Raw genomic sequence first — 26,721 nt, forward strand, 5'->3', positions numbered from 1 at the left:
GACAGCCCTCTCTTTTAACAGCCCTGTGCCGTGAGGCGGAGGACTCAGAGACAGGGGAGGCAGGGGGAAGAGGACGAGAAGAGGAAGAGGGGCCAGGGGTTAAATTATCTTAAAAAACTATCCTTGCATTACTGCTCAGACAAAAGAGGGGTCAGGGATGAGGTGGCTTTAAGAAGCAGGGATCTGACAGTACATGAGTAGGAGGGGTGCTGGAGTAGGGTTATGTGCTTGTGTGTGTGTTGACATACGCTTGTGAGTGAGTGTGTGTGCACATCTGCGCATCTGTGTTTGCAGTGTTATGCGATAGCTGCAAAGCCCCATTGCTATTTGAGGAGTTGCGAAGGGTGGTAGAAATCAGTGCATCAGAGAAGAAGGAGAAGCTTTTATCAGGGCCTCCCAGGAAGAGAAGCAGCAGCTTTGGCATCGGCTAATGGGGATCGACAATAAATACAAATACAGCCAACCAGGTAACATTATACTGTAGGTTTCAATCAGCCCCCAAAGCCAGTCAGGTAACATTATACTGTAGGTTTCAATCAGCCCCCACAGCCAGTCAGGTAACATTATACTGTAGGTTTCAATCAGCCCCCACAGCCAGCCAGGTAACATTATACTGTAGGTTTCAATCAGCCCCCACAGCCAGTCAGGTAACATTATACTGTAGGTTTCAATCAGCCCCCACAGCCAGCCAGGTAACATTATACTGTAGGTTTCAATCAGCCCCCACAGCCAGCCAGGTAACATTATACTGTAGGTGTCAATCAGCCCCCACACCCAGCCAGGTAACATTATACTGTAGGTTTTATTCAGGGCACCATAGCCAGCCAGGTAACATTATACTGTAGGTGTCAATCAGCCCCCAGACCCAGCCAGGTAACATTATACTGTAGGTGTCAATCAGCCCCCAGACCCAGCCAGGTAACATTATACTGTAGGTGTCAATCAGCCCCCAGACCCAGCCAGGTAACATTATACTGTAGGTGTCAATCAGCCCCCAGACCCAGCCAGGTAACATTATACTGTAGGTTTTATTCAGGGCACCATAGCCAGCCAGGTAACATTATACTGTAGGTGTCAATCAGCCCCCAGACCCAGCCAGGTAACATTATACTGTAGGTGTCAATCAGCCCCCAGACCCAGCCAGGTAACATTATACTGTAGGTGTCAATCAGCCCCCAGACCCAGCCAGGTAACATTATACTGTAGGTGTCAATCAGCCCCCAGACCCAGCCAGGTAACATTATACTGTAGGTTTTATTCAGGGCACCATAGCCAGCCAGGTAACATTATACTGTAGGTGTCAATCAGCCCCCAGACCCAGCCAGGTAACATTATACTGTAGGTGTCAATCAGCCCCCAGACCCAGCCAGGTAACATTATACTGTAGGTGTCAATCAGCCCCCAGACCCAGCCAGGTAACATTATACTGTAGGTGTCAATCAGCCCCCAGACCCAGCCAGGTAACATTATACTGTAGGTTTTAATCAGGGCCCCACAGCCAGCCAGGTAACATTATACTGTAGGTTTTAATCAGGGCACCACAGCCAGCCAGGTAACATTATACTGTAGGCTTTTATAAATGTCTTATTGTTGTTGCATTGTCGAGACGTAAGCATTTCATTGGACGGTATATACCATGTGTTTCCCGTACATACGACTAATACAACTTGAAAATCTAGGTGGGAATGAGGTGTGTTTACTTATTAACAGCCATCATTACTATAAATCAAATCTAATCAAATGTTATTTGTCACATACACATGGTTAGCAGATGTTAATACAAATGTAGTGGAATGCTTGTCCTTCTAGTTCCGACTGTGCAGTAATATCTAACAAGTAATCTAACAATTTCCCAACAACGACCTTATACACACAAGTGTAAAGGAATGAATAAGAATATGTATGTATGGCTGTGGATGTGCGAGGGCCGAACGGCATAGGCAAGATGCAGTAGAGGGTATAGAGTACAGTATATACATATGAGATGAGTAGTGTAGGGTATGTAAACATTATATAAAGTGGTATAGTTTAAAGTGACTTGTGATACATTTATTACATCCAATTTTTTATTATTAAAGTGGCTAGAGATTTGAGTCAGTATGTTGGCAGCAGCCACTCAATGTTAGTGATGTCTGTTTAACAGTCTGATGGCCTTGAGATAGAAGCTGTTTTTCAGTCTCTCGGTCCCAGTTTTGATGCACCTGTACTGACCTCGCTTTCTGGATGATAGCGGGGTGAACAGGCAGTGGCTTGGGTGGTTGTTGTCCTTGATTATATTTTTGACATCGGGTGCTGTAGGTGTCCTGGAGGGCAGGTAGTTTGCCCCCGGTGATACGTTGTGCAGACCTCACTACCCTCTGGACAGCCTTACGTTTGTGGGCGGAGCAGTTGCCGTACCAGGCGGTGATACAGCCCGACAGGATGCTCTCGATTGTGCATCTATTAAAGTTTGTGAGTGTTTTTGGTGACAAGCCAAATTCCTTCAGCCTCCTGAGGTTGAAGAGGCGCTGTTGTGCCTTCTTCACCACGCTGTCTGTGTGGGTGGACCATTTCAGTTTGTCTGTGATGTGTACGCCAAGGAACTTAAAACTTTCCACCTTCCCCACTACTCTCCCGTCGATGTGGAGGTGCTCCCTCTGCTGTTTCCTGAAGTCCATGATCATCTCCTTTGTTTAATCGACGTTGAGTGAGAGGTTATTTTCCTGACACCACACTCCGAGGGCCCTCACTTCCTCCCTGTAGGCCGTCTCATCGTTGTTGGTAATGAAGCCTACCACTGTAGTGTGGTAGCTATATGGAACATGTTTGTGACAGAGCGCACATGCACACACACAGACACACACACCACATTGCATGACACATGAGACAAGATGATGAAATAGAGCACTTCCGTTAAAACGAGTGCCTACTGCACAACCACCAATAACCGGTTAGAATGGTAATCCTGCGTGTTCAGCTTTCTATTAGAGTGGATCAATGATCTGGTGCAAGCAGGCAAGATCATTTCATATTTGTCCTATTGTTACTGTGCTAGTGGGGTGTGTTTGTGCTTCTGTGTGTGGCCTGTGTATGTGTGGGGGATCCTTCTTGTCCTGTTTCAGGTGATAACCTGCCTGAAATGGTTCTGAGGAAGTAGCTAATAATAGGTCCTGTCTGAGCGGAGGTGGTTTCCTTTGGCCAGCTACTCTGTGCCTTGTAAGGCAATGAGATAGAACCCAACCGTACAGCTGGTCTGCAATAAAGACTGGAGTTATTTCTTTACGTCATTTATTGACATACAAAAGATGTGTCCTGAATCCTGACTGAAGCTATTTCTCTTGTCCCTTCAAGCATTAGTGTGTTGCTATGAGAGAAAGGAACCAGCCACAGTACACACAAAAAGACACAGGTCAGTCATCATCAGGTGTGACTGCAGTTACATTCTTCCTATATCCCATGGACTTACAGGTAAAATTGACATTTTGGCCAAAACAAAACAATCAACATCAATCATCCAGAATGTTTTTTGGGACATTTGATCTAAATCCTATAATTTCAGATTGTCATGTTCTGACCTTAGTTCCTTTTTTATGTCTTTATTTTAGTTGGTCAGGGCGTGAGTTGTGGTGGGCATTCTATGTTGTTTTTCTATGTTTTGTTCTGTTGTTATATTTCTATGTGTTTGGCCTAGTATGGTTCTCAATCAGAGGCAGGTGTCAGTCGTTGTCTCTGATTGGGAGCCATATTTAGGGAGCCTGTTTTCTATTGTGTTTTGTGGGTGGTTATTTTCTGTGTGTTCCACATGGAACTGTTTTGGTTTTTGTTATTTCCCGTTGTTATTTTGTATTTTTCAGTGTTCTATTAATAGAATCATGAACACGTACCACGCTGCGCATTGGTCCTCCGATCCTTCCTACTACTCCTCCTCGTCAGAGGAAGAAGAAGACCATTACACAGATGACATTACAAGCCATGGGCATACACAAAATAATTGCATCCACGTCTACCAAAATGGAAACAGTTCATTCTGGAAACAATCTGTTAATTGTTTAACACGGTTTATACTAAACTAATTGTTTGGCTCTCAGCATTAAGGAGATGGATTGGGGGTAAGGCCCTGCGATAGACTAGCTTCCTGTCCAGGTGGTTGTAACGACGTGCGCTGAGAGTCGGGAAGTTTAGGGAGAGAGTGTTTTAATAAATAAATTAAACATAATACAAGACACATGAACAACGCACAGACAGGAAACAGAAACAATGAGGACCCAAAGGGAGTGACACATATAGGGCAGGTAAATCAAGGAAGTGATGGTGTCCAGGTGAGTGATGACGCGCAGGTGCGTGTAACGATGATGACAGGTGCGCGCCATAACGAGCAGCCTGGTGACCTAGAGCCCGGAGAGGGTTGCTTAGCAATACAGAAACAGGACATAGGCTCCTGCCTTACGGACCGTTTTGGCTTAGACAAGACTACTTACATCCTAGTGTGTAAAACCCAACCCTTGTAGCTTGCACAGAGAGCCTGGTCCCTTAGTAATACAAATCTGAGGCAACACCATGGGTTATGATGGATTTCAGCCCTGACAATGAAGGGAACTAGTGCTCCTGTAAACAAGGAAACAAGCACATTAGAAAATGTGAGTAAGGTGGGGAAACAAATCCATTGTAAATGCAGCAGCGAGTGACACAGGCGAAACGTTCCCGAAATTGCTTTATGATGGAATATGAACTTGTGAGCCGAGGGAAACAAAAGAGAGGTGCAAAGGAATCTGCAATGCAGTGCAGTTTAGGTCAAAAGCAAAAATTACTCAGACAGATAATCAGACAAACGGAATTCTCAAGTGCAATTCCAATTATTTACACACAGCCACCTGTTCTCACTTCAGAGAGGGAGAGAGGGTGTTTGTGTGTGTATGCATGCATGAGTGTTTGCCTACGTGTCTGTCGGTTGGTGTGAATAGGCTTTATATTATCACAAACACACAGAAAACAAAAACCCAACCTGCTCACACATCCTCCCACCTGATACAGTATGTTTGTTCATAGACTACAAAAAGCTTTAGAGGATCCCAAAAGAACAATGGATTCAAGTTGTTTTTGACTTTTTCTACGTTGGCTTGACACTGTAAATGGATAGACAACACCAACAAAGCTTTAGGCTACTTTACCGACACTCCTGTGTACAGAAATCACAATCTGAGATCTACACAGTACATATATCACTCTTCCTCGCCTCTCCTAAAGGCAGCCCCCCGCACCTCTCTGATTCAGGGGTTGATTTAAATGCGGAAGACACATTTCAGTTGAAGGCATTCAACTGGGGTGGCAAGTAGCCTAGTGGTTAGAGAGTTGGACTAATAACTGAAAGGTTGCAAGATCAAATCCCTGAGCTGACAAGGTAAAAATCTGTTGTTCTGAGGCCATTATTGAAAATAAAAATATGTTCTTAACTGACTTGCCTGGTTCTATAAAGGTAAAATAAATAAATTCAGTTGTATATCTTCTCTCCCTCCTTTCCAAAATTCCCACAGTTTGACTCCTTGATGTTGCATTAAAGCAGGATTAAACCGGAGCAACACTTTTTTTGCCTAATGTTAATCAATGAAAATACTCTGTTATCCATTTACTCCCAAATTAAAATCCAACTGCTTAATACTAAGAGAGAGGGAGAAAGAGAGAGAGGCACAGCCTAGCTGACGTCATCAGAGCAAAATACTTAAGCTCTATCTCCCCCCGGACTGGGCTTGATGGAATATCAAACAGTAAAACATATTGACATTTACAATAATAAAGAAGGGAGGAACTCCTTGCCTTCATGCAATCTGACCTGATTACACTGATTACACTGTTGAGTGCCATGCTTTTACTGCATCATTGTTCAAAGATAAAATGGGCAGGGACTGGGAGGGGAGGAGCATGGACTGGGAAGGAGGGAGGAGCATGGACTGGGAAGGAGGGAGGAGCATGGACTGGGAAGGAGGGAGGAGCATGGACTGGGAGGAGGGAGGAGCATGGACTGGGAAGGAGGGAGGAGCATGGACTGGGAAGGAGGGAGGAGCATGGACTGGGAGGAAGCAGGAGCATGGACTGGGAAGGAGTGAGGAGCATGGACTGGGAAGGAGGGAGGAGCATGGACTGGGAGGAGGGAGGAGCATGGACTGGGAAGGAGGGAGGAGCATGGACTGGGAGGAGGGAGGAGCATGGACTGGGAGGAGGGAGGAGCATGGACTGGGAAGGAGGGAGGAGTATGGACTGGGAAGGAGGGAGGAGCATGGACTGGGAGGGGAGGAGCATGGACTGGGAAGGAGGGAGGAGCATGGACTGGGAAGGAGGGAGGAGCATGGACTGGGAGGAGGGAGGAGCATGGACTGGGAGGAGGGAGGAGCATGGACTGGGAAGGAGGGAGGAGGAAGCAGGAGCATGGACTGGGAGGAGGGAGGAGCATGGACTGGGAGGAGGGAGGAGCATGGACTGGGAGGAGGGAGGAGCATGGACTGGGAGGAGGGAGGAGCATGGACTGGGAAGGAGGGAGGAGCATGGACTGGGAGGAAGCAGGAGCATGGACTGGGAAGGAGTGAGGAGCATGTACTGGGAAGGAGTGAGGAGCATGGACTAGGAGGGAGGGAGGAGCATGGACTGGGAGGAAGCAGGAGCATGGACTGGGAGAAGGGAGGAGCATGGACTGGGAGAAGGGAGGAGCATGGACTGGGAGGAGCATGCACTGGAAGGAGCATGTGCATACTGCAAACCCAGAGCATGTTGGTGGACTGAGTTAAAATGCTCTGCCCCCTAAAAACATCCTGTAAAAATGTCACGCTTACGTGCTCGGCTAGGTACATATATGGTTGGCCAAGCCAGCAAAGCTGCATGTGTGTGTATGTGTGTGTTCTAATTAAAAAGGGTATGTGTCGCTGAACTTGAACCTCACCATTCATGGCGTCATCTATAGATCTGCCCCTGGGTCTCTATGCCCATTCAGTTCACTCAACCCTATCAGTCATATCCTGTATCTCCCTGTACATCACCAACCCCCTGGAGTCTCTCCACAGCGACCACCCTGGAAGACTCTCTACTCTATTCCACACATGCTGCTTCCCAAATACCACCCTATTCTTTCTTTAGTGCACCAGGGCCCATAAGTAGTGCACGGTGTGATTTGGGACACCGTCTGTGTATTAACTTCCCCTTCCTCTTTTATCATCTGGGAGTGTCAAGAGAAGATAAGGGGACAGTCCCATTGTGGAAAACACACCATGTGTCCAAAATAATAACAGGAGGGAGCAAATTGAAGGGGAGGATCATGGGAGATATGAGTAGAGTGTCACTGCTGGCACCATCGCCGCTAAAGATAAGGTGCGTCATGTTCATGTTATTTTTCATTTTTTGCTCTTCACCGTTCACTCGCACACACACACACACATGTACAGTGTAGTGCATGTACCTAAGGTCTGTAATGCAGATAGTCATCTTTTGCCATTTGGTGGAAGTTAAATTAATTGGACACTGGGATGCATGAGAGAGAGAGAGAGAGAGAGAGAGAGAGAGAGAGAGAGAGAGAGATAGATACAGAGAGAGGGAACGAAAGATGGAAGGAGGGAGGGATATGCTCTGTTGGAGCCTATAGACGATGATAAAGCGATGCCATTAAGAGATGGAGTGTGGAGGATCCTCTTTAAGCCATCACCACACTGCAGGCAACTCAGCAGTTAAGGTACTGTCTCTCTCTCTGCTCTTTGGCTTTAGACAGGGAAACAAACCACTAGGTCTGTTCTGGCTCTTCATCCCAGCAGCTGGATACCATGCACCTGTCGCTGCACTGATCCCAAAAATGTTGATTGATATACATTGTCCTTAACAAATAAATGCAATAAATGCAATTATATTTTATAGCCACACCAATGTGTCGGAGGAAACACTGTGCACCTGGCAACCTGGTTAGCGTGCACTGTACCCAGCCTGCCACAGGAGTCGCTATTGTGTGATGAGACAAGGATATCCCTACTGGCCAAGCCCTCCCTAACCCAGATGAAACTAGGCCAATTGTGCGTTGCCCCACAGGGTCTCTGGTGGCACAGCTAGCACTGCGATGCAGTGCACTAGACCACTGTGCCACCCGGGAGGCTCTGTACTTAACATGGTAGGAAACATAGTATTGCGACTACTGGTGTCTCTGTATTCCAGGAACAGAAAGAGGGAACACCTTTAGACTTCATCTAATGGAAGGGAAAATGTATTCAGCACCCTCAGAGATGTGCTAACACATATTAACCAGTTGATGGAACAGACATGATCCATATCACAGTGAATCATTAACTGCGTCTCATAAGCCACCCTTTTCCCTATGTAGTGCAATACTTTTCACCACGGCTCATAGGGCTCTGGTCAAAAGTAGTGCAACTATGTAGGGAATATGGTGGCTTTTGGAATAGAGCCACAGTCATAAAATAAACTGCAGGGAGGGATGTCCCCTGCTGGTGAAAAAGAACCCCAGCAATGTATCAAAATTCAGACCCAATTCAGACCCAATTCACAGTCAAAATATTGTTTTAATATCTATGCTAATGATTATGTTCATCTCTGTGTGGGTTATTATATGGGGCATTTGGTACAACAACAGAACAATGAGCTGAGCATTCTGAAACCAACCGTTGGCCATTTGAGGCTGCTGCTGTTCTCTCCAATATATTCCTCCTGCTTTTATAGTAAGCAATCAATCCTTTGACTTCTTTAGGAAGAGAAAAGGAGTGTGGGATGGATGGCCTTTATATTAATAATTGATAATACTCACTGTACAATCATTGGATCATGAGATGTATGTGTGTGTGTGTGTGTGTGTGTGTGTGTGTGTGTGTGTGTGTGTGTCATAATAAACTGTGTTTATTGAGTCAGAACTAAGATAATGAGATACCAATCTGCCTCAGAGCAATGTTTATCAAAATTGTGTCTCTTCACCCACGACAAAAATGTGAATATCCAATAGCTAGTAAAGATGAAATGTTTCATATTGCATTTCAATAGGAGAGGCTTCACAGTAGGAACCACAGTAGGAATCAATAGCACCCATGCTGTCACAGCACTGAGATTTCAAAGCACACCGAGGATAAAGAGAAACTACAAATATAACCAGTTGAAATATCTGGTTTGTGACAAATATGCGGCGGCCATTTTGATTTGAGAATATTGGTGTCTACACTATACCCCATGTGGAATGCTGATGGGACAAACTGTCACAGTTTGTCAAAATGTGTAGATCTATTATTAAAATCTATATCTCCTCAGGCCTTTCTCTCTTTGCTTATCACGTACAGGTAACTGCAAAAATAATGGTGTCACATCCCTCCAATAGAGTTCCAGACAGTTGTAGAATCTATGCCAAGGCGCATTGAAGCTGTTCTGGTGGATTGTGATGGCCCATCGCCCTACTTTATATTGTAGTTTCCTTTATTTTGGAAGTTACCTGTACATAACACCCTTAAGGCCAATGCAAAATTATCTCAATCTAATAAAACAACATTATTCTTTCCTCTATCCCCAAAACACACAAGTCCCTTCTTTCTCTTATCTGTGGTGTTGTCAAGACAAAGGTTTCTCTAATGAGTCCCAAAATGGCTCTCTCGTTAGTTTGTTTGTTTTGGAGCCGTACGCTAGCAGTAAAAAAAAATGATATCCTCATTATAAACACAGAGAATGCCACCAAAGTGGCTCCCTATTCCCTATATAGAGCCCCATAGGGCTCTGGTCTAAAGTAGAGCACTATAAAGGGAATAGGGTGCATTTGGGACTCAGCCTTTAGGGCTCTATTGCTTTATTCCAGAGGACCTGCATCCTTCCACTCACCAGTAGTCTATTGTTGTTGTCTGTGTTCTAAGACTTATACTCAATGCCATTATCGGAACCGATGGGTGCGTCAAATGACACCAACCATTTGGGACGCAGTCCATTTCTTAAATGTTTACTTCATGTCTGTCAGAGGGCTCATCAATTCCTCTAAAAATAAATTCCTGGAAATATGATCACATTAATAAATCTTCTTCAGGCTAGGGTCTATTTTTCTCCACTTCCTGTCTGACTGATGTGCCCTAAGTAAACTGCCTGTTTAATGCCTGTTAAACTGCCTGTTACTCAGGCCCAGAAGCCAGGATATGCATATAATTTGTACCATTGGATAGAAAACACTTTGAAGTTTGTAGAAATGTTAAAATAATGTATGAGAGTAAAACACAATTGATATGGTAGGAGAAAATCCAAAGAAAAACCAACCGGAAAAAAAAAATCTTTGATCACCCATGCTCTTCCAATAGGGTCATATCCAAATCCAGCTCACAGATAGCAATTCCATGGCTTCTACTAGATGTCAACAGTCTTTGTTCAAAGGTTTCAGGCTTGTTTCTTCCCAAAAGAGGAAGAATTTTGAGTTTTAGTACTGGGAATCAGTTGGAAATCAGTCTATGCGCGCGACGAAGAGGACACGCATCTGCTTATTTTGCTTTTCTATTCAACATACTTCTTTCCATATGAAATATTATAGTTTAATTACATTTTAGGGTACCTGAGGATTGAATAGAAATGTATTTTGACTTGTTTTATAAAAGTTTAGCGTTAGCTTCTTGGATTTCTTTCTCTGTGGATTACTCAAATCGATGGCGCCAACTAAACAGACTTTTTGGGATATAAAGAAAGATTTTATCTAACAAAACGATCATGCATGGTGTAGCTGGGACCCTTTGGATTGCAAATCAGACGACGATTTTCAAAAAGTAAGTGAATATTTAATGTCTATTTGTGATTTTATGAAGCCTGTGCTGGTTGAAAAATATTTTGATGTGGGGCGCCATCCTCAAACATGGCATGCTCAAACATCGCATGGAATGCTTTCGCTGTAAAGCCTATTGTAAATCGGACAATGCAGTTAGATGAACAAGACTTTAAGCTTTTAACCAATATAAGACACCTGTATGTACCTAAATGATTAATATCCATAATTTTAATGATTATTTATTTGAATTGTGTGTCCTCCAATTTTACCGGAAGTTATCTGAGCGGCCTTTCAGGTTATGTCAATATAGGACTCGTTTTACTGTGGATATAAATACTTTTGTACCTGTTTCCTCCAGCATCTTCACAAGGTCCTTTGCTGTTGTTCTGGGATGGATTTGCACTTTTCGCACCGAAGTACGTTCATCCATAGGAGACAGAACGCATCTCCTTCCTGAGCGGTATGACGGCTGCGTCGTCCCATGGTGTTTATACTTGTGTACTATTGCTTGTACAGGTGAACGTGGTACCTTCAGGCGTTCGGAAATTGCTCCCAAGGATGAACCAGACTTGTGGAGGTCTTCAATTTTTTTCTGAGGTCTTGGCTGATTTCTTTTGATTTTCCCATGATGTCAAGCAAAGAGGCACTGAGTTTGAATGTAGGCCTTGAAATACATTCACAAGTGCACCTCCAATTGACAAAATGATGTCAATTAGCCTATCAGAAGCTTCTAAAGCCATTACATAATTTTCTGGAATTGTCCAAGCTGTTTAAAGGCATTAAAGGCACAGTCAACTTAGTGTATGTAAACGTCTGACCCACTGGAATTGTGATACAGTGAATTATAAGTGAAATAATCTGTCTGTTGACTATTGTTGGAAAGATTACTTGTGTCATGCACAAAGCAGATGTCCTAACCGAATTGCCAAAACTATACTTTGTTAACAAGAAATTTGTGTAGTGGTTGAAAAACAAATTTTAATGACTCCAATCTAACTGCATGTAAACTTCCGACTTCAACTGTAAACGTATTACACATCCACCAACCTAGCCTATAACAGTGATGCACCAATTTTGTTGCCAGGTGTCAGATGTTAGTGACAACAATGAACAAATGGAGCCACATTTTACGCTCTTGCCTTAAAACGAAAAGGGTGTGTAATGTGCGATCACGTGACAGTTATGGCACCCTGTGGAAGGGGCATGGCATCCCTCATAAATGCCACCTGCTGTGATGAATGTGCTTATAATAGACAGATTGGAAGCAGAAACACATTTTTACAGTCAGGAGAGATTCATCTCAAAGAATATCATTAAACTGAAGAGAGAAGGAAAGTACAGATGTCTGTCGATTCGGTAAAAGCATCCCAGTTGGATACAGATATGGGGTCTTAATCTGAGTCAGTTTGCCACAGCAGGAAAATAATCCTGCAGTAACAGGAAATGTAAATGATTATGTGGAGTATGTGCCGGAAAAGAGGAATCAAATTAAGATCCTACATATGTACATGTCTTAGAAAGGTGGTTTGATTTGTACTTTTAGATTATTCTTTTTTACACACAGTATGGATTGTAAATTACGGTGCTGCCAAGAGGAATTGGATGTTTATGAATGCATAGGGCATGGTGTACATATTTTTCTTTACAATTTAGTCATTTTGTTTTGGGGTGGATACAGAAATTGTTGTTTGTGATGGATGGCTGAGTAACTTGTGTTACTGCTTGACTGCCACACATGATTCATGCACTGTAGGTTTTTAATCCACATCCCACACTCCTTTAGCCTCCCAAAAAGGATATAGACCATCCCAAAAAGTATTCTGTGCACAGATTCTCGTTTTTGTCACTGCCCACTGTGTACTCTACCCTTGAAGCGTATAGAATACCTGATGGCATTTTGAAAAATCATGCCAAAACACAAATTAGCGGCCTTGTTTTTCTAGTCACTCTCAAGATTACAGATCTGGCACCAATGAACACCATGAAAAATGAAACGACAGAAACAAGGCAAGTAAACAAACGACACGCACACACAGCGTTGACAAATGTGTATCATTATTTTTTCAATTAATATGAAAAATTACTGGTGACCTTCCCAGCCCTGAATTATTTTATTTTTGGGCTCCGTTGGAAAAATCTGAAAAGTTCTCCATTATTATAATTATGAATCTGTTTATGCCCGGCAGTTAGGGCCCGGACATTATACATGTGTGGGATAAATTCCAGGGGATAGTGTTTTAATTCAGGCACGCCTGGGATTTGATGGATGTTTAGTGGTTGCTGGATTCCTTTAACTTGGCTCCGTGTGGCAGAATGCACAGAGAGATACAATCCAGGAACATCTCCACATGACAGCCTGAATTGTAAATCACTATTCTCCTGAAGCAGCTGGTGTCATACCAGGGAGGACGCCGCGGTAAGTACTGTAGAAACAGGAAGAGGCAGGTTTGGTGGGGGAACAAGAGCACTAGTAACTAGTAACTAGAGACTGGGGAAATACCTGGGTTCAAATATATATATTTTTTTTAATCAAATACTTTTGAATGATTGATTGAGCCTGCTTGGAGTGCCAGATGGGTGGAATGTGCACTTCTGGGATGATTCCATGGCTCAATTAAGTGGAGCTAAACTTCTTTAAAGAAAAATACCAACGAACCAAGGTCTGGGTACCCCACTGCATAGGTGGTGTAGCAGACTGGGGTTTGCTTGGTACATTGTGACAGTGAGATTCATAGCTCACTCCACAGTATCTCTATTAAACAGCATGCAGTCATGCTAGTCTCTTTGTATTAGCCTTGTTGACAACCCATCTGACCTCTCCCAGCTTGTTAGTGATACACAGAGACACTCCCCTACAGGGACAGAGGACAAGGGGCAGATTGGGTTTGATGTAGACGGATCAAGAAAGCCAGACACAGGGCTCTATGTATCTATCTGTGTGCCTGCCTGTCTGTCCGCCTGACTGTCTGTCTCTGCGTGTTTCTTCAGGTTTACTGTGGCATATCTTAAACAGAGTACCCAACACCAAAGGTTCTTAAATGGTTCTTCCTCAGCTGTTAATGTTATTTAGAAAACTCTTGCCTGACAAAGAACCTTTGAGTTAAGTGGGGGGTCCTTGACGTGGCATCGACGGTTCTTCAGAATTCTAAAAAGTTATTGAAATGAATGGAAGCCTTTCATAGCATACAACACATTGGTGTTAACTAGTGTTGATTTTTCAGTGTAACATTTCTAGTGTTGATTCGAGAGTTCGAGTGACACTGTAAAGAGTTAAATTAACACTCATGGAAATAACCATCCCATTTAATGTTCTTCGGAGAACCTAAAATGGTTCCCCTATGTGATCGCTCTGAAGAAACTTATTTGGTTTCAACTGGAACCTGTATTTTTTAAGAGTGTAGGCCCTCCCTACTCATTCTCAGTGCTCAGAGCTCAACAAGCAAGGAAACATCCATGGTGAACAATATAGATCAGTGATCCTCAACCATGCTCCTGGATAGCCAGAGTACTGCAGGTTTTGTCCCAGCTCAGCAGTGAAACATCTGATCAAGCTGATCAAGCTGTTGTTTGAAGATCAATCAATTAGCTGAATCAGGTGTGATGCCACTTAGCTAAGACTAAACACGCAGGCGCAAGGCTTTGTCTGGGTACCTTACTATCTGTCAAATCCTTGCTACCTCCGTCTTTGTTTCCTCAATTATTCCTCTCAAAAGGATCTTGGATCCATTCCTCCAATGCAATTTGAGAGGAATTGAGGGAATAGATTGGAGTATTTGTATTTGACAGTAAGGTTTTCAGAAAGCCCATCACTGAGAATCACTGTAATTAGATATAAAATAAAATCTTATCAACCACAAGCATTGTAACAATAGTTGTAAGGGAATGAAAACAGGCGACCACGTACCCACACACCTTGGCAGAGGTGCGCTCCACATGCGCCTCCCCCCTCCCAGGCAGATGACCTCTGGCACCCCCTCTAGCCGGTAGCCCATGTTGCAAGAAAACGTCAGGGTGTCCCCGATGTCAAAGCCGTAGCCGTTCCTCTGGCCGAACTGTGGCATCCCCGGGTCCTCACACGGCTCCAAGTTGTACTCTGAAGAAGGAGGAGAGAAATTGTGTCATGTCAAACTTTTGAATCATGTACATTCAATGAGGGTTTGTTTGAATGCAGAGAATACGTATGTTTGTACTCCAAAGAACAAGGAGATGAAACATGTCAAATAAACAAGATCAATAATGTAATTGACATTCCAGTGCATAATAAAGTGTTAATAAAATGTCAATGAAAACCTTTGAAACAGCGCAGTCACCTTTAATGTACATTCACATCAACAGGGCTTGACTGAATGCAGTACATAGGCTACTCCAAGTTGTAAAGACCAGGAAGAGAAGTTGTGTCAAGTTAATAAGTACGGAAGTGAAAAATAAAACACGAGGAGCGGTGGTACTTGGAGATTTTTTAAATGCACGATAGTACTTCGTAAAAAACGGGCAATATTTTGATAATAAAGTCCAAATGAAATTTGGTGAATAAAGTGCCAATCTTTCAAGAATAAAGTGGCAATATTGCGAGAATGAAGTCACAGTTATATTTCAAAATTAACATAGGGGGTTTGGTTAATTGCATGTCTCCCTAGCTCCCTGTTTCTGTGCCCGCCACTGTTGAAATACCTGAGTTAGATGACCTGGTGAAACTATACTTTAGAATTGGCTTAAGTAACAAGGAAATCCTTGCTCTTTTAGCACACAATAACCAATAATTATTCTAAGTATTAGGCACAGTAGGAAGAGGTAGTGCCACAGATTATTTTCAGAAGGAGGAACCTTGGTTACATACATAGGTTGAGATGGGCAGGTTTTGTGTGTGTGTGTGTGTGTGTGTGTGTGTGTGTGTGTGTGTGTGTGTGTGTGTGTGTGTGTGTGTGTGTGTGTGTGTGTGTGTGTGTGGGCGGTAAAAAGTAGGAGCAAAACGAACAAATGGCCATCGCTCTAACAGCGGAGGCTCCTCAGAGGAAGAAGTGGAGGACCATCCTCCTCAGTGAATTTCATTCAAATAAAAATAGTAAAACATTTCAAAAGTTATTATTTTTAGATAAAACTATACTAAATATGTCACCAAGTAATTGATTAAAACACACTGTTTTACAATGAAGGTCTACAGTAGCCTCAGCATCACCGTAGGGTAGTGCCATGGTGTAGCCGCAGGACAGCTAGTTTCTGTCCTCCTCTGGGTACATTGACTTTAATACAAAACCTAGGAGGCTCGTGGAGCTCACCCCCTTCCATAGACTTACACAGTAATCATGACATTTGCTGTAGGATGTCTTCCAACCTATCAGAGCTCCTGCAGCATGAACTGACATGTGATCCACCCAATCAAAGGATCAGAGAATGAATCTATTACTGAAAGCATAAGCTACAGCTAGCTATAATTGCAGTGTATACAATGTAGTGAGTAGTTGCCTCAAAGAGAAAGACAATAGTTTAACTGTTTGTACAAATTAATTTCCTCGAAAATGGAGAAGCGAGTGAGTGAGAGAGAGAGCTATATTTAGTATTATTTTTTTTGCTTTCACTTACTTAGCTAGCGAATGTAGCTAGCTAGTTTAGCCTACTCAAACACCCGGCTCAAACAGAGAGGGATGCTATGTTAGCTAGCTGGCTATGGCTATCCAACACTGGAACTCTTCCAAGTCAAGGAAGCTTTTGGTTTGATTAATTTATTGCCACCGGTGTAACTGCTAAACTGCTTGCTGACTGTATACTGTACTGCATGATTGTAGCGGGTTTACTAACAAGTTAGTTCAAGTTGCTATGTTGAATATGACATTAGCTATGATAATGATGTAGGCTGTGTGTAGCGGTTATGATATGAAGGTTTGGCTAGGAAAGTTTTTTTCACCTGGTCACAGACCTGATATGTTGTGCACTGATGTCCACAAGGAAAGGGAAAATGTGAGAGGAGGGGAGAGCGTAGATGTGAGTAGGAATTATACAGAGATCAAAGATCATGTTGTTTGTAAACTCAGCAAAAAAATAAATGTCCCTTTTTCAAAGATTGCTTCCCATGCATGTTCAATGAACGATAAACAATGAATGAACGTGCACCTGTCGAATGGTCGTTAAGACACTCACAGCTTACAGACGGTAGGCATTTAAGGTCACAGTTATGAAAACTTAGGACACTAAAGAGGCCTTTCTACTGACTTTGAAAAACACCAAAAGAAAGATGCCCAGGGTCCCTGCTCATTTGTGTGAACGTGCCTTAGGTATGCTGCAAGGAGGCATGAGGACTGCAGGTGGGGCCAGGGCAAAATATTGCAATGTCCATACTGTGAGACACCTAAGACAGCACTACAAGGAGACAGGACGGACAGCTGATCGTCCTCGCAGTGCCAGACCACGTGTAACAACACCTGCACAGGATGGCAACAACAACTGCCGAGTTACACCAGGAACGCACAATCCCTCCATCAGTGGTCAGACTGTCCGCAATAGGCTGAGAGAGGCTGGACCGAGGGCTTGTAGGCCTGTTGTAAAGGCAGGTCCTCACCAGACATCATACTATGGGCACAAACCCACCATCGCTGGACCAGACACGACTGGCAAAAAGTGCTCTTCACTGACAAGTCGCAGTTTTGTCTCACCAGGGGTGATGGTCGGATTTGCGTTTATCGTTGAAGGAATGAGAGTTACACCGAGGCCTGTACTCTGGAGCGGGATCAATTTGGAGGTGGAGGGTCAGTCATGGTCTGGGGCGGTGTGTCACAGCATCATCAGACTGAGCTTGTTGTCATTTCAGGCAATCTCAACGCTGTGCGTTACAGGGAAGACATCTTCCTCCCTCATGTGGTACCCTTCTTGCAGGCTCATCCTGACATGACCCTCCAGAATGCACTTGACAGTGATAGGATGTTTCTTTTTTTGCTGAGTTTATGTGGCTGCTGTGAAAGTGAACTGTGTTTGGGTGTGATCAGGTTTGTATTAATTCGCTCAATTCTGTTGAAAAATGTTTCTTAAACTGAATTAAATGGGGTTAAACATACCTGAATTTGTCCAATAGAAACCCTCGTTTGCAACTGTTGGATTAATGCTTACACCCTAGATCAGATAGATGCAGGCAAGAGTGTGCAAGGCGATATTGAAAGGGTCAATGTCTGTCACCTTGATTACTCAAATTTCTCTCGACCTACGATGGTGTAAACTTTCATTCATAGGCTAGGTTGTAGCAACCTCATGATGGGTATAGGGAAAATTTGAGTATCATGTAGTAACCTAAACCTATCGATGTTACATTGAGCTCGTTGAATGGAATATGAATGACAGTCATCCAATATGCTGTAATAGAAATAAGGCCAAGCTAAAAAAAATAATTGTCCTCCCTCATCCTACTGACCGCCACTGCAATGATGATCTAATACAGTTGTTCAAACAGGCATCACTGCTCACTCGCGCTTATCAATCTAATGACCTAAAACATCTCACTCACACACACACACACACGTGCACGCACACACACACACACACAAACTAAGTTCCCACTGGCATTTTCAGACTGTTGGCATACACTCTTCTAACGGCAATGGTGCATTGTTTGCACAAATAAAAAACTGTCTTGTCCCTGTATTCGCTATACAACGTTCTGCTGCGTAGCCTAGGCAAACATCTTGCAAAAAATCAGCGCATTATGGCAACTATTCACAACCTTATCCATGGTGCTTTACTAACAGTAGTATTTCCCCCCTCATTGTAACTATCCTTCTAACGACTATAGGCCAGTAGGCTATGTCTGTACACCCAATAAAACAAAGTATCTTGGCATCCTGGTGGAGCCTGAGGGCTATGCGTGTGTACGTGTCCCACGTCAAGCTGCTCTCCAAATCTGCTACAACACCGCTATTTTGAAACCCATTATAAACCTATAGTGGCCCACTAGATTGAGTACCCTAACCTGAAGGTTAATCATACGTTACAGAGGGCAAGTGAAAGTAAATTATCCAAACGGCTGCTGGAGGAATAAACAATGAAACAGGGGTTTTACGCAAACGTGTCTGTGGGAGGAGAGGCAACTCAAGGACCACTTTTGCATGCACAAAGCAGCTAATCTGAGGCGCTGTTTGAATATATTCATGGATGGATTCTCCCTTTCTTGAAATAATTATTAATCTAAATATAGGCCTATTAGATAAATTATGATAGGCTATACAGGCTATAAATAAATAATCACTGATCCGATTATTTGGTTAGTAGGCTAGCGTTATATATCCTGTCACTATCCATCTATTTGTAATGTCTTCAAGGATGGGAGGAATGAAGAATGCATAGGTTATCCCAAAACAGGGGCATCGTCTCCGTTATAGGTTATTTGTCTCAGCTATACCATTCATTTAGGCTCCACGTGTTTACCATATAGAGGCTAGTGGCTAGACCTGTTGCCTGTTATAATAATAGAACGTAAAATTACTTGTCTCAGATGGGGCTTTACCCAAACACCTGCCCCCTGCCCCGTGGCTATGCAAGGTCCATGACAGGGGTTTGGGGGCAGCCCTTGAGCCCGACAGGGACACGCAATCCTTCTCCATGCAGTCAGTGACTTACATTCACAAGATAGTAATCATTAGTGTAGCCTGCATAAAACACCATGCCATTATGAGCACATTTGTAAGTTAACCTTCTGTTTCAACATATACAGTGGGGAGAACAAGTATTTGATACACTGACAATTTTGCAGGTTTTCCTACTTACAAAGCATGTAGAGGTCTGTAATTTTTATCATAGGTACACTTCAACTGTGAGAGACAGAATCTAAAACAAAAATCCAAAAAATCACATTGTATGATTTTTAAGTAATTAATTTGCATTGTATTGCATGACATAAATATTTGATACATCAGAAAATCAGAACTTAATATTTGGTACAGAAACCTTTGTTTGCAATTACAGAGATCATACGTTTCCCGTAGTTCTTGTCCAGGTTTGCACACACTGCAGCAAGGATTTTGGCCCACTCCTCCATACAGACCTTCTCCAGATCCTTCAGGTTTTGGGGCTGTCTCTGGGCAATACGGACTTTCAGCTCCCTCCAAAGATTTTCTATTGGGTTCAGGTCTGGAGACTGGCTAGGCCACTCCAGGACCTTGAGATGCTTCTTACGGAGCCACTCCTTAGTTGCCCTGGCTGTGTGTTTTGGGTCGTTGTCATGCTGGAAGACCCAGCCACGACCCATCTTCAATGCTCTTACTGAGGGAAGGAGGTTGTTGGCCAAGATCTCACAATACATGGCCCCATCCATCCTCCCCTTAATACGGTGCAGTCGTCCTGTCCCCTTTAAAGAAAAGCATCCCCAAAGAATGATGTTTCCACCACCATGCTTCACAGTTGGGATGGCGTTCTTGGGGTTGTACTCATCCTTCTTCTTCCTCCAAACACGGCGAGTGGAGTTTAGACCAAAAAGCTTTATTTTTTGTCTCAACAGACCACATGACCTTCTCCCATTCCTCCTCTGGATCATCCAGATGGTCATTGGCAAACTTGAGATGGGCCTGGACATGCGCTGGCTTGAGCAGGGGGACCTTGCGTGCGCTGCAGGATTTTAATCCATGACGGCGTAGTGTGTTACTAATGGTTTTCTTTGAGACTGTGGTCCCAGCTCTCTTCAGGTCATTGTCCAGGTCCTGCCATGTAGTTCTGGGCTGATCCCTCACCTTCCTCATGATCATTGATGCCCCACGAGGTGAGATCTTGCATGGAGCCCCAGACCGAGGGTGATTGACCGTCCTCTTGAACTTCTTCCATTTTCTAATAATTGCGCCAACAGTTGTTGCCTTCTCACCAAGCTGCTTGCCTATTGTCCTGTAGCCCATCCCAGCCTTGTGTAGTTCTACAATTTTATCCCTGATGTCCTTACACAGCTCTCTGGTCTTGGCCATTGTGGAGAGGTTGGAGTCTGTTTGATTGAGTGTGTGGACAGGTGTCTTTTATACAGGTAACAAGTTCAAACAGGTGCAGTTAATACAGGTAATGAGTGGAGAACAGGAGGGCTTCTTAAAGAAAAACTAACAGGTCTGTGAGAGTCGGAATTCTTACTGGTTGGTAGGTGATCAAATACTTATGTCATGCAATAAAATGCAAATGAATTACTTAAAAATCATACAATGTCATTTTCTGGATTTTCCGTCTCTCACAGTTGAAGTGTACCTATGATAACAATTACAGACCTCTACATGCTTTGTAAGTAGGAAAACCTGCAAAATCGTCAGTGTATCAAATACTTGTTCTCCACACTGTAGGTTTCTAGCCTAGCTGTTTCTCTCTAAAATATACTATGCAAGGTCTTGCCATATGCAGGGGATTGAGGATAACATTGTGGCGAATTCGAAGAGCACCATGACAGGGACTGAGGCACGCAACTCCATGTCTCTTTGCAGTCTGACAACACACCATGGCGATTACAATGATATTGCTTTGGGGATACCGTGTGTGTGTGTGCATGTGTGTTTGTGATATCTGTTTGAACGAGTGTATTAGCAATACTTTTGATCAGGGCCCATAGGATCTGGTTATATTTTGCACTATTAAAGAGGAAATCAGCAGTTGCTACATCCATTTTTGGACTTGATTCTTGAACAATATAACTAATAAATGTCTCGTGAGCTTAGTTCAACTGTTGTACCCCATCAAAACCCCAAATACACAGCGTTCTAAGGCAGTGTTACTACAGATCCTGGATTGCGACCCATTAGAGACCCATGAGGCAACGCACAATTGGCCCAGTGTCGTCCGGGTTAGGGGAGGGTTTGGCCGACCGGGAAGTCCTTGTCCCATCGCGCTCTAGCGACTCCTGTGTCGGGCCAGGTGCATGCACACTGACACGGTAGCCAGGTGAACGGTGTTTCCACCAACACATTGGTGCGGCAGGCTTCCGGGTTAAACATGCATTGTGTCAAGAAGCAGTGTGGCTTGGCGGGGTTGTGTTTCGGAGGACGCACGGCTCTCGACCTTCACCTCTCCCAAGTCCGTACCTCCCGTATCGTTGCAGCGATGGAACAAGACTGTAACTACCAATTGGATATCACGGAATTGGGGAGGAAAAGGGATTTCAAAAACTAAAAAAACTAAACTAAAACAAATTTTGACCTTCTTTTACACCAATGTTTTTGTAATCAAAGTAAATGTAAACAAACATAATATAGCTTCAAAACATGGTTAAAACCATGACTATCCCTCAGCTTTTTACCAAAACAGGAGCGGGGATGATGCTCTGTTATTGTTTCTAATGCTGATTTCCACTTTAAGGGAATAGGGTGCCATTTAGGATGCAACCTACCTGTCACAAGCCATGTATATCCATATCAACACGTCAACACATCCCATCCACATTTCATGTTTATTCATGAGGATTGTTTGACAGCAGTGCATACTCCAAGTCATATCAAGAAGGTCATGATAATATAATGTCAAGTGAAACTTTTCCATGAGTAGTGTTCCTGTCATCTTCACTTACACTCACATTGATGGAGTTTTTTTGACAACAGTGCATACTCAAAAAAGAAAACGATAAAGATAGGAACAATATAAATGTCTGCTATTAATTGATTGATGACTTTATGCTTTTTAATTTAAATGGTTAATTCAAATGTTTAATTTAACTTTTATTTAATATGCAAGTCAGTTAAGAACAAATTCTTATTTACAATGACGGCCTAAGTCAGACTAAGAATGTGAGAATGTGTCAGTAGCTGTCAATGGATTATTCATCCACGTTATGGCTTTGGATCAAAAAAATATTTCTCCCCACTCCCCAAATGACGTTGACCCAACGTGGAATAGACGTTGAATTGACGTCTCTGCCCAGTGGGTCATCCCTATTTGTTTGTTAAAATACTGTCAACAAACCTTGTCAACATCTTTCTCCTTTAAATCTCAGAAGGGATGACATCCTGAAGGACATTTCTGATTTAAGCTACAATATCTACAGTTGAAGTTGGAAGTTTACATACACCTTAGCCAACTACATTTAAACTCAGTTTTCACAATTCCTGACATTTAATCCTAGTAAAAATTCCCTGTCTTAGGTCAGTTAGAATCACTACTTTATTTTAAGAATGTGAAATGTCAGAATAATAGTAGAGAGAATGATTTATTTCAGCTTTTATTTATTTTATCACATTCCCAGTGGGTCAGAAGTTTACATACACTCAATTAGTACTTGGTAGCAGTGCCTTTAAATTGTTTAACTTGGGTCAAACGTTTCAGGAAGCCTTCCACATGCTTCCCACAATAAGGTGGGTGAATTTTGGCCCATTCCTCCTGACAGAGCTGGTGTAACTGAGTCAGGTTTGGAGGCCTCCTTGCTCGCACGGACATTTTCAGTTCTGCCCGTAAATGTTCTATAGGATTTGTTGTTTGTTGTCCTTAAGCCATTTTGCCACAACTTTGGAAGCTTGGAAGCTTGAGGTCAATGTCCATTTGAAAGACCCATTTGCAACCAAGCTTTAACTTCCTGACTGATGTCTTGAGGTGTTGCTTCAATATATCCACATCATTTTCCTGCCTCATGATGCCATCTATTTTCTGAAGTGCACCAGTCCCTCCTGCAGCAAAGCACCCGCATAACATGATGCTGTCACCCCCGTGCTTCATGGTTGGGATGGTGTTCTTCGGCTTGCAAGCCTCCCCTTTTTCCTCTAAACATAATGATGGTCATTATGGCCAAACAGTTCTATTTTTGTTTCATCAGACCAGAAGACATTTATCCAAAAAGTACGATCTTTGTCCCCATGTGCAGTTGCAAACCGTAGTTTGGCTTTTTTTATGGTGGTTTTGGAGCAGTGGCTTCTTCATTGCTGAGCTGCTTTTTAGGTTATGTCAATATAGGAATCTTTTTACTGTGGATATACATACTTTTGTACCTGTTTCCTCCAGCATCTTCACAAGGTCCTTTGCTGTTGTTCTGGGATTGATTTGCACTTTTCGTTACCAAAGTACGTTCATCTATAGGAGACAGAACACGTCTCCTTCGTGAGCGGTATTATGGATGCATGGTCCCCTGGTGTTTATACTTGCACACTATTGTTTGTACAGATGAACGTGGTTTGGAAATTGCTCCCAAGGATGAACCAGACTTGTGGAGGTTTACAATTTTTTTCTGAGTCTGGTCTTGGCTGATTTCTTTTGATTTTCCCATGATGCCAAGCAAAGAGGCACTGAGTTTGAAGGTAGGCCTTGAAATACATCCATAGGTACACCTCCAAATGACTCAAATGATGCCAATTAGCCTATCAGAGGCTTCTAAAGCCATGACATAATTTTCTGGAATTGTCCAAGCTGTTTAAATGCACAGTCAACTTAGTGTATGTAAACTTCTGACCCACTGGAATTGTGATGCAGTGAATTATAAGTGAAATAATCTGTCTGTAATCAATTGTTGAAAAATTACTTGTGTTATGCACAAAGTAGATGTCCTAACCAATTTGCCAAAACTATAGTTTGTTAACATGAAATCTGTGTAGTGGTTTAAAAACGAGTTTTAATGACTCCAACCTAAGTGTATGAAAACGTCCAACTTCAACAGAAGTGGACAGAACACTGGACAGAGAACTGGACAGAGAACTGGACAGAGAACTGGACAGAGAACTGGACAGAACACTGGACAGAACACTGGAGGCATGTGAAGCTAGAGGGAAAGGAGCTCTCAGTCCAGTCCACTGATAGATGGTACACGTACACGTACAACCAAGCGTTGAGGAGGCTGCTCTTGAATGGACACACAAAAACATACACACCAATAGCAACCCACCCTCACACTCCTCCTACTCACCAGAGAAGGTAATATTGAATCCCTCGTAGGATATAGAAAAGTCTGATATGAAGCGCAGTTGGGCCTTGAAGTTCCCGTAGAGCCCTGCGTTGGTGGGCGAGGGCAGCTCGTTACCCGTTAGCCGTGCCAGGGGCTGGACAAAGCTGCCATTCTCTGTGATGAGCAGGTAGTCATGGTGATCCTCCAGGTGGAAGGTGTTGAAGGTAAATTGGACTCCTATTGGGACAAACCAAGTCAAGAGGAGAACAGCCAATAATATGGTTCAAGCTACATGTCAACCTCCCCTGATGAAATGATCAAGTTCAATTGAAACGACTGTTTAATCTGAGAGGAGAACAGCCAAGTGGAGGGAGAGAGAACTTCATCTCATTACATTCAAAGGTGAGGTCAGTTAATATAAAAATGAAGGCTCTGGATTTTCTTATTTTTGGGGGGAAGGGGGCGACGGGACTGCATTTCAATAGAGAAACATAATGATAGTCCATATTGAACATCTTAGCAGCCATGGGAAATTAAAATTCCAAAGAACTTTCATTACTCTCAACCCAGAGTCCTGTATTATAATAATATTTCAGCAAGATGGGCTGGGCTGGGAAGAGGACCTACAGTGAATCTGTATTCATGTCCATTCCATTCCCACACTGACTTTTACCAGCTTGCTGATAAAAGGAATAGGAGTCCATTCTTCAGCTGTTTATTAATTCACATATAATTAAACAGTATTTACAACATTTTTACGGATTGTTTGCTTGTTTTCACTTAAATAAATGATTTATATGTTATATATCTTCAGGCAGAATAGCTATATCAAAAAGAGTTATGAAGTGTCACATTCCATTATAAATATGATTGTAGTAGTTAATAACCCAGGCTTACCTTTGCCGTGGCTGACCTCCACCGTCCAAGTACAGTTTAGTGAGTTGGGATACATCTCAGGATATCCAGGGGACAGGATGGTGCCGCCGGGCCCTCGCACGTCTCCTCCACACAATGCTTGGGGACAAAGAGGGGGAAACACTTTACTTTATTGTCCATGTTTTTGCAGAGAACAGAAACAGTGCTCTTCACTGTAATCAGTAATATCAATACTTTGCATGCCAGTCTTTCTTGGCTAAAAGTAGAGGAGAGACTGACTGTATCAATTCTTCTTTTTAAAAGAAACGTTAATGTGTTGAACATTCCAAGTTGTTTGCATAGTCAACGTATACACAGCTCTGACACACACTTACCCTACCAGACATGCCACATCAGGGGTCTTTTCACAGTCCCCAAATCCAGAACAAATTCAAGAAAATTCAGTATTATATAGAGCCATGATTGCATGGAACTTCCTTCCATCTCCAATTGCTCAAGTTAACAGCAAACCTGGTTTAAAAAAACAGATAAAACAACACTTCACGGCACAACGCCTCTCCCCTATTTGACCTAGATATTTTATGTGCATGTATTGATATGTAGGCTATGTCTGCCGTTTTTAAATGGATGTAGTTCTGTCCTTGAGCTGTTCTTGTCTGTTATTGTTCTGTTTTATGTCATGTTCATGTTTTGTGTGGACAGCAGGAAGAGTAGCTGCTGCTTTCATGTATCTGTCCTAGACAGATGTAGCGCTGTATCAATAATTAATGGAGCAACTTCTTTACTAGTAAGCACTTCATTCAAAGTCTTATCAAACAGGGAAATCTGGACAACTACGTAGACCTCACTGTGTTCCTCACTTTGCTCTCTTTCTTTCCATCTCTCTCTATACATCATTTCACTCCTTTTCTCTCACTCTCTCCTTCTGAACAAGAAAGGAACTGAACAAGATGTTTAATTTTGACATGACCTGCCTTCAATTTCAATATCATAGAACCTTGCATATCAATATTTCAGCATAGACATTTTCCAAGGGAGGCTGGTAACAGTAATATCAGGACCTTCTATTGAATGCTCTGCAACAGGGACTACATCCTCCCTCCTTATTCCACTTAGATCTACTAGATAGCACAGCCACAAAGTCAATATTGACTATATCGTATATATTCATGAAAACAAAAATGTGCTTTTTGGTATTCATTTAAGGTAAGGGTTAGGCATAATATTAGCAGTGTGGTTAAGGTTAGGGTTAAGGTTAGGTTTAGGTTTAGGTTTAAAATCACATTTTAAGAAGATAAATTGTTGAAATAGG

General features: G+C 42.9%; 1 protein-coding gene across 3 annotated transcripts in view; it reads right to left on the bottom strand.

The window, feature by feature from the left end:
- LOC139392197 (CUB and sushi domain-containing protein 3-like) overlaps positions 1–26,721 on the bottom strand; it is a 634,291-nt gene that overhangs the window by 213,811 nt on the left and 393,759 nt on the right. For all 3 annotated transcript variants that reach the window (XM_071139991.1, XM_071139990.1, XM_071139989.1), the window contains exons 19-21: positions 25,431–25,547; positions 24,555–24,770; positions 14,640–14,828 (exon numbers count right to left, since the gene is read on the bottom strand). In XM_071139991.1, the coding sequence (XP_070996092.1) occupies positions 14,640–14,828; positions 24,555–24,770; positions 25,431–25,547 (522 nt within the window). The remainder of the gene's footprint in view (positions 1–14,639; positions 14,829–24,554; positions 24,771–25,430; positions 25,548–26,721) is intronic.

The sequence above is a fragment of the Oncorhynchus clarkii genome, chromosome 32 (assembly GCF_045791955.1).
Source record: "Oncorhynchus clarkii lewisi isolate Uvic-CL-2024 chromosome 32, UVic_Ocla_1.0, whole genome shotgun sequence".
NCBI classification, from domain to species: Eukaryota; Metazoa; Chordata; class Actinopteri; order Salmoniformes; family Salmonidae; genus Oncorhynchus; species Oncorhynchus clarkii.